The 8,449-nt window shown below is 43.7% G+C and overlaps 1 protein-coding gene across 1 annotated transcript; it reads right to left on the bottom strand.

The window, feature by feature from the left end:
• Positions 1-1,672: 1,672 nt before the first annotated feature.
• Positions 1,673-6,430, bottom strand: LOC143806838 (uncharacterized). The gene is made up of 6 exons (XM_077287797.1): positions 6,133-6,430; positions 5,983-6,051; positions 5,595-5,787; positions 5,278-5,434; positions 3,038-5,157; positions 1,673-2,897 (listed from the first exon to the last, which is right to left on the bottom strand). Exons 1-5 carry the CDS (start codon positions 6,202-6,204, stop codon positions 3,519-3,521), a joined length of 2,130 nt encoding a protein of 709 aa, XP_077143912.1. The 5' UTR covers positions 6,205-6,430; the 3' UTR covers positions 1,673-2,897; positions 3,038-3,518.
• Positions 6,431-8,449: the final 2,019 nt, after the last annotated feature.

Here is an 8,449-nt window from a genome sequence, read left to right as displayed (position 1 = left end):
TGTGAATATTCATATTGATTTATAAAAAAAAGAAGCAGTGTAAGAATTAAACTGAGTTACTTGGTGATTAAGAGCCATGTTCGTTCCAGGATGTATTATTCATGTTGGGCCAAGATCCCTGACCATTATGTCATCAATCCTCTAGTATGAATTGATTGTGAAGTTAATTTTGATTTACTATGGGCTTCAAGATCAAATATGGACAGGCACATGATTACTTTATAAAGCAAACAATAAAGGAACACTGAGAAAATGTTGGCTGTTCTCCAACTCCGAATGTGACCGCCCATTCTGCAGATGCTATTGTACCCTGTGGCAGGATGTCAAAGTGTTACTAAACTTTAAAAGGGTGTTCTCAAGTTTTTAAATTGCTTTAATTAGATAAGCAATGTGAAAATTAGGAAGTTTACAACTGACTTGCTTTTTCTATCCACTGCCATTCTCCTGTAGTGAGAGCCTTTATCTTTAATAGTGTACAGCAGGTTTCCATGGAGCCCCGCTTCTAATCCCTGGCTGAGAGTGTGCAGTAGGTACATTCCAGGAGAACCCAGTCAGATCTCTCCAGTTCATTGATTTCTATACAGCAATTGACTGCTCACATCCCTCCCTCCTTTGCCTTTTATCTTCTGAAGAGATAAATTTCAACGCACTTGGAATTTTTTTCAAATTTTCGAGTACACGACATGGTAGAACCAATGGTATCATTCAAAAGTACAACTCGTCCCACAAAAAATAAGCCCTCGCATGGCCATATTGACAGAAAAATAAAAAAGTTATGGCTCTGTTAAGAAGGGGAGCGAAAAACAAAAATGCGAAATCGAAAAAAGCTCAAGTCATGAATTGGTTAATCATTATGTTTTTGTCTTTGTTTTTTTTCTGTTCAGTGCCTAGTGTGAACATGCGCTTAGGCTGGTTTCACACTTGCGTTTTTGAACGCATGCGTTTTTTTAAAAAAACGCATGGTGCAAAAACGCATGTAAACGCATGTAAACGCTGCGTTTTTTTGACGCATGCGTTAAACGCGTGTGTCCAAAAAACGCAGCGTTTACACGCGTTTACATGCGTTTTTGCATGCGTTTGCGTTTTTTTAACATTTTTCCAAAAAAAAAAAAAATAAATAAAAAAAACCCCAGACACAACCAATGGGAATAGAGAGGGCGTATATGATTGTCTCTCAATATATTGACCCTAGGGGAACAGAAATTTTCAGAGCTTGCTACTGTTTCCGGTGTCACGATGGATCTTTCTATGGATAACTTTTATTTCAAACTGGAGTTCAGCTTCAAGATTTTCATTGCCTGTGTTTTTGCTTGGGAGCAAGACCGAAACCGCCAAAGATGGAGAAGGAGACAGCGTCGGCGTTTTTGGAGGCACCCCATCATTGAAGTGCGTGAGAGCCGTGGAGCATATCACACGCTCTATGCGGAGCTGAATGCCAACCCGGAGAAATTCCAGGATTATACCAGAATGTCTCAAGATTCTTTCCGGGATTTACTGGCTCGTGTTGAAGGATCCATAAGGCGACAGGACACACGGCTCCGTAGAGCGATTCCACCTGAGGAACGTCTGTTAGTGACATTACGGTACGTTCCTAAACTAAACCAATGACCGTCAACTTTGTTGTTATGACATGTTTTCTATGTTTTTTTTTTTTTATTATTTATTTTTTTTTAAAACACACCATTAGAACCGATTTTTAATTTTTTTTGTTTTTGTTTCTTTTTCTTCTAGATTTCTTGCCACAGGAGAGAGTTTATCTTCCCTGCACTTCCAATATCGCCTTGGAATCTCAACCCTCTCCGGAATTGTTGTGGACACCTGTCGTGCGTTATGGAATGCACTCCGTGAGGAGTTTATACCCGTACCCACCGTGGACATGTGGCGGGAAATTTCAACTACATTTTTGAACGTGTGTGATTTCCCAAACTGTTTAGGGGCGGTGGATGGAAAGCACATCCGCATTGTCAAACCGGCCAGAACCGGATCTGAGTTTTATAATTATAAAAAATATTTTTCGGTAGTGCTTATGGCAATAGCGGATGCGGAGTGTCGCTTCATCGCCGTGGATATTGGAGCTTTTGGCCGTGGCAATGATTCCCAAACCTTCAAGAGCTCGGATATGGGCCGTCGGTTGTATGGCAACAATTTTAATTTTCCCCCTCCACAGCCTCTCCCCAACACTCAAGGCCCACCGCTGCCATTTGTTATGGTTGGGGATGAGGCCTTCCAAATGTGTGAAAATCTCCTGAAGCCCTATTCTAGTAGGGACTTGGACCACACTAGAAGAATATTCAACTACAGACTGACCAGGGCCAGAAGAACCGTAGAGTGCAGCTTTGGCATTCTTGTTGCTAAATGGCGCATTCTTGCAACAGCCATCAATCTAAAAGTGGAAACAGTGGACGAGGTGGTCAAAGCCTGTGTGGTGCTACACAATTATATAATGGCTAAGGAGCGACCCCACATTGAACTTGATGAACCTGTTGCACACCCATTGCCTGATTTTCAGCATCACCCGATGCGGTCAACTGCAGCCGTTGGTCTTATGCGGGACCAATTTGCGGCCTATTTTGTGTCCGATATTGGACGTGTGTCATGGCAGGACAATGTTGTTTAAATGTCCTGTTGTATGTTTATGTTTACCAATTATTAAACACTGATAAACATTTTTCTAATTAATAAACTTTTTTGTGTTCACCATGTCTAATATCTTTTTCCTGTCTAAACAAAGGTTGACCAAAGATGGGCAGTAGATATGTATATCATATTTTGTAATCCAAAACCAGGAGTGGGTGATAGTTGTTGAGGTAATAAATTTTAAATTTTTCATCGTAATTTACCTATGTTGCACTCCCTATTTTGGTTTTCAAAGAATGATATAAACCACGGGCCCCATACTTATAATAATGGTACAAAATTTTTAATTATTTTTATTTATTAATTCTAATATTGTTGACGTCATTGCGTCAAGACTGTCACGGTCTCTATATCCATCAAGTCAAGTGTAAGCAATAATAAATTCATGATAAACATATACATGATCATGAATTCACAATTTCTTACACCTGGCCTGGTGAGCATAGATATGTAGAGTGTGAGAACACTTGTCCCATCTGTTTGACAACCATTGTCACATAATGAGCTATATAGAATATGGTGAATATACAAGGCAGTAATCAACTTAATCGGTCAGGTATATATTTTGACATATGACCGTTTCAGTTAATTTCTGAACTTGATTTCCACCATTTTCTCTTTGTACAGTGACACTACACTAGGTACAAAAATAAAAGAGTATGGAAATAAATACTATTTTTTTGGCCAACTCATATCTGTATACTAAAGAAACACATATAGATGTTGTCTTGTATTTTATACTACTGGAGATATGTGTAGGCCAAAAGAATAAGTGTGTGATGAAGTTTATTGGTGTGTATTGAGAGAGGTGATAGACACAATAAACCAAACATAATTTTTTCAAATAAACTTTTTTTTTATTGAGGAAAAAGAAAACAAATTTATTTTTTGGTACCGCGCCGGGTTGAACCACGCCGGCTTGGGGTTGAGTAACGTAACTGGGGGGTATTCAGAACTGAAGCCTGGCTCACCATGGAGGAGGCAGAGGTGGCAGGAGAATGGGCAACAAAACTTGAAGGGTCTGGAAGTTCGGGGATGGGGCTTAAAACATGAGGGGCTTGAGACACACTGGAATGTTGAGACACATCGGTAGGTGATGGGGGAGGAATAATCAAAGTTTTTTGTTTTTTATGCGTTTTGCCAGTTTTACGTTGGGTTTTCCGGGTTGGGGGAAGTCTTCTTGGGCTATGTTGTACAGTGTGGGCGGGAGACACGTCAGGACCCGGCTCCACACAGTCAGTCTCCATTGTGGAGCGCTCGGCAATGTCTGAGTCCAATGGGGGGAAAGATAAACTCACGCCTGGGTCCTGGTGCCTCGTTGGGGGTGGGGAAACAAAAACCCTTCCAGGATCCTGGTGCCTCGTTGGGGGGGGGGGGGAAACAAATCCCATAACAGTGTCCTGCTGCATTGCTGGTGGGGGGGAACATAAAGCCATGGATGTGTCCTGCTGCATCAGGGTGGGTCCTGCCTGGAAAGGTATGGCTTGGTCGTGCTGCATCATGGGGGGCCCGGTGCGATACGCCATGGATGGGTCCTGCTGCATCGGGGGGTGTCCTGCCAGGAAAGCAACGCCTCGGTCCTGCTGCATCGGGGTGGGTCCGGTCCGGTATGCAACGCCTCGGTCCTGCTGCATCGGGGTGGGTCCGGTCCGGTATGCAACGCCTCGGTCCTGCTGCATCGGGGTGGGTCCGGTCCGGTATGCCAGGCCTCGGTCCTGCTGCATCTGGGGTGGGCCGGTCCGATATTGCATGGATGGGTCCTGCTGCATCGGGAGGGTGCCGGCCCGATAAGCCATGCCAGGGTCCTGCGTCCTCGTGGTGTCAGCGGAGGAGGTCCAAGCCGGAGCAGCGGTCGTCACGGTGGTGGCGGTGGGATGTCCAACAGCACTCGTCATCGTGTTGGCGCTGTAGTGGAGTACACCTGTAGAGGGAATAGAGGTGGCCGTGCAGTGGTATGCAGCAGAGGTAGGAATAGTGTTTACTTGTGACAGTGACGGCACAGTTGGATAGGCCGCCACATTACGACTCTGACTCTGCTGCATAGCCTGCACAAAAGCAACATTGCAGGCCTGCATCACACTCAGCTGGAGATCAGGGCTAAGGTGTTCCGACATGCCCTCTAGGATTTGATTGAAAAAATGCTGAGCTGGCTTATTGAGGTCGGCTTTCAATTGATCAACGCTTTTGGCGACATCCTGGATGCGGCAATTTAAGAGATTATGGTTCGCATCCATTCTGTCACCTAAAGCCTTGATAGCATCATGTAAAACCGAGCTCAAGTGTAAAAACTCGGGCATGAGGGACCTATCCGAAGCCCTCTGTCGCTGCCGGGATGAGCCCGCCAAAATGGGTGCAGCGAAAGAGGACTGCGAAAGGGGAAGACCTGATGGGCCAGCCCCCTGGTCTCCAGTGAGTGTGGAAGACCCACCTGGTGCTGCGCTGCTGGATGGCTGGGACGGGTCCGTGGCTTCCGGCTGAAGGACCGCTCCAGCACCTGTGGCGACAGTCGTGCAGTGTGTGCTGTGAAAAAACAAAACAGAAAATTAATACCAAACTACAACAAGACGGTACATCCTGTGGAATTAAAAGTGACAGATTATGTCAATGCAATACAACCGGAGGCATGTGAGAAATACTTACGTTCTCATGAGAAGGACCGGTCTCAGGAAGGCCAACACACGGTGGTATTTGTAGAGCCGGTGCCTTGCTCCGGAACCACTAGCTGCACTCTTCTCTGCACGTAGGTCACAGTTGAAGCGGTCCTTCATGGAACGCCAACGTGTCCTTACTTTTTCCACTGTGAAATAACAATAAAATATAATGGTCAGAATAAGAACTTTTGGCCGTGCTCTTGTGACTGTGTGTGATGACAGAAACTACGAAAAGTTTCTTTCATCACACACAGTCAAGAGAGCATGGCCAAGGTCTGTTGCTTCACACTACCGTGCAATACTTACCAAATGCATTACGGACCCGTGGCGTGGAATTCTCCCAGCCATCCCACAACGCTTGGGCCACCTCACTCCACAAACGACGGAGAACACTATTGACGGCGTGCTGTTTATCCCGGCTGTCCCACAACGGGACTCGCTCCTGGACCAGACTGATCAGCAGGTCATTATCAATCCGGTCGTCGTCCCGTTGTGAAACCTAAAATTAAAACAAAATCATTTAAGTTTGCTCAACCACATTTGTAAAAAATAAGACACGAAGATGAGAAAGGGCAGGAATATGAAAGACAACTTTCAGAAAAGGATGATATAAGAAATATGTATAGAAAAACAAGGGTACAGAAAGGAAGTTAAAAGAATATTACAATAAGGACAGTCTGCCTGGTATACATACCCGCTGCCGTCTTCCACCTGGACCTTGACTCCGCTGCTCAGTACCTCTCTGTCCCTCTGTTGAAGTGCTCTATAAAATTAAAAAAAAAAAATTGCCTCATGTGTCGATGTGACAGTCAATACTTACCAAGCTGACGTACAAAAAACATACCTCGCTCACGTGATCCACTTCTGATTGACGTGGCTGGAACTCCTCATCAGACGAGGAAACCGGAGAAGACATTCTGATGCGTGTTGAAAGAAAAAAAATAGAAGAAATTAGGAGATGTAGATCCAAAAAATTGAAAATGAATGCATTGGCTAGGATATACTCACATTGCTCTGTGTCTTGTCCAAGAATGCGTCCGGGCAGGGTGCTGTCTTCTTTGGAGTCTGATGAGAAGTGACCAGAAACTTCCCCCCACCTTCCCTTTATAACCTTGCTGCTATGGGAGAGTCTTATCAGTGTCTAGACATCTTTATCTACAGTTAATTCAGTGGTGCCAAAAAAAACGCATGCGTCAAAAAAACGCATGCAAACGCATGCAAACGCATGTCAAAAAAAACGCATGCGTCTCCATTGACTCCAATGCATTTTTTTGTCCAAAAAAAACGCATGTAAACGCATGCGTTTTTTTAGGAAAAAAAAACGCCCCTCAAAATACTACAAGTTGCATTTTATAAAATGAACGCATGCAGTTAAAAAACGCATGCGTTCACAAACGCATGCAAACGCGTACACCAAAAAACGCATGCGTTTTCAATGTTAAATATAGGGGAAAAAAACGCATGCGTTTTTTTGGTAAAAAACGCAGCGTTCAAAAACGCAAGTGTGAAAGCAGCCTTACATGCTCCATGCACACCAATTTATATCCCAGTTGATACCTTTGGATTGTTTTTTTGTATTGCAATAGTCAGCATCTCCAATTGAAATGAATGAAAATGTGCAAAATAAATCACAAAGATACAGCAGCAACCTCCGGCCACTAACATTTTTGCAGAAGTAATTTTTGGTTATTTTAAAATGGTATAGTGCTATAAATATATGATGTACTTAAGGCATATTTTAATCAAATTGTGTGAGCCCATCTGCCCTGACAGTGTCCAACTTCTCACTCAATACATAATGGATCTGTGTAACTGGATATTTCTCTTTTTCTTAAAGATCTTTACCACTGGGTCAAAATTGGATGGGTTTCCCTCCCATTGTATGTATTTTCAAATCCACGATACAGTTACAGAGTTATGTGCTTTTTTATTTAGTGCTAATTTTTATGGTCTTTACTGAAGGGCATTGCTCACAGTATTCTGTGGGGTCAGGTCTTCAGGTTGCTCTGCTTTATTACTCTATGAGCAACGGCCTCTTGATAAAGACCACAAAAATTAGAACTAATTAAACAGACGCATATCTCTGGAACTTAATGATGGATTTGAAAAAAACAATACAACTAAAAACAGAAAACTCAAGGGAGCAACAGAACAACTATCCGTATATGGTATATCAATTGAAATGTCAGGTCAGACCTATATACATTTGTGTCCCATGAACCTACAACATCCACTATGTCCTTATCGATGGTAACTAGTGTTGAGCATTCCGATACTGCAAATATCGGGTATCGGCCGATATTCGCTGTATCGGAATTCCGATACCGAGTTCCGATATTTTTGTGATATCGGAAATCGGAATCGGAAGTTCCTATAAGTTCCCAGGCGTGTGCGGTGCGTATGGTTCCCAGGGTCTGGAGGAGAGGAGACTCTCCTTCAGGCCCTGGGGTCCATATTCATGTAAACAATAAAGAATAAAAATAAAAAATATGGATATACTCACCCCTCCAACAGACCCTGGACCTCAGCGGTGCAAACAGCAGCATCCGTTCCTAAGAATGCAGTGAGTGTAGGACCTGCGATGACGTCGCGGCTTGTGATTGGTCGCGTGAGCGGTCATATGAGTGGCCACGCGACCAATCACAAGCCTCGACGTTATCGAAGGTCCTTCACTCTGCATCCTTAGGAACGGAGGCTGCCGGTTGCAGCGGTGACAGCCAGGGCTCGTCCGAGGGGTGAGTATATCCATATTTTTTATTTTTATTCTTTATTTTTTACATGAATATGGATCCCAGGGCCTGAAGGAGAGTTTCCTCTCCTGCAGACCCTGGGAACCATCCAGGATCACTTCCGATATTTGTGTCCCATTGACTTGTATTGGTATCGGGTATCGGTATCAGCTATATCCGATATTTTTTGGATATTGGCCGATCCAATCCGATACCGATACTTTCAAATATCGGAAGGTATCGCTCAACACTAATGGTAACGAGATACTGGGAGATGTTGCCATCAGTCATCATCAGACTGTGGACCATACATCAACCACAGTATTGTTGAGAATTAGTCAGTATCACATCACAAATAAACATTTACATCCAGGTACCTTATAGATGAAGTTGTCTCTGATTGGAGTCGTTCTCTTACATTTCTTCCTTCAT

Source organism: Ranitomeya variabilis, chromosome 1, assembly GCF_051348905.1.
Source record: "Ranitomeya variabilis isolate aRanVar5 chromosome 1, aRanVar5.hap1, whole genome shotgun sequence".
Classification (NCBI taxonomy): Eukaryota; Metazoa; Chordata; class Amphibia; order Anura; family Dendrobatidae; genus Ranitomeya; species Ranitomeya variabilis.
Note: the sequence above shows the minus strand (reverse complement) of the source record. Positions and strands in the feature narration are given on the sequence as shown.

Bases quoted from the DNA above. Each gene is read 5' to 3' on its own strand.
- LOC143806838 (XM_077287797.1), bottom strand. From the start codon at position 6,204: ATGTCTTCTCCGGTTTCCTCGTCTGATGAGGAGTTCCAGCCACGTCAA. The intron at 5,435-5,594 runs GTAAGTATTGCA...GTTATTTCACAG, and splicing joins ACGGGTCCGTAATGCATTTG to TGGAAAAAGTAAGGACACGT. The intron at 5,158-5,277 runs GTAAGTATTTCT...GTTTTTTCACAG, and splicing joins CCGGTCCTTCTCATGAGAAC to CACACACTGCACGACTGTCG.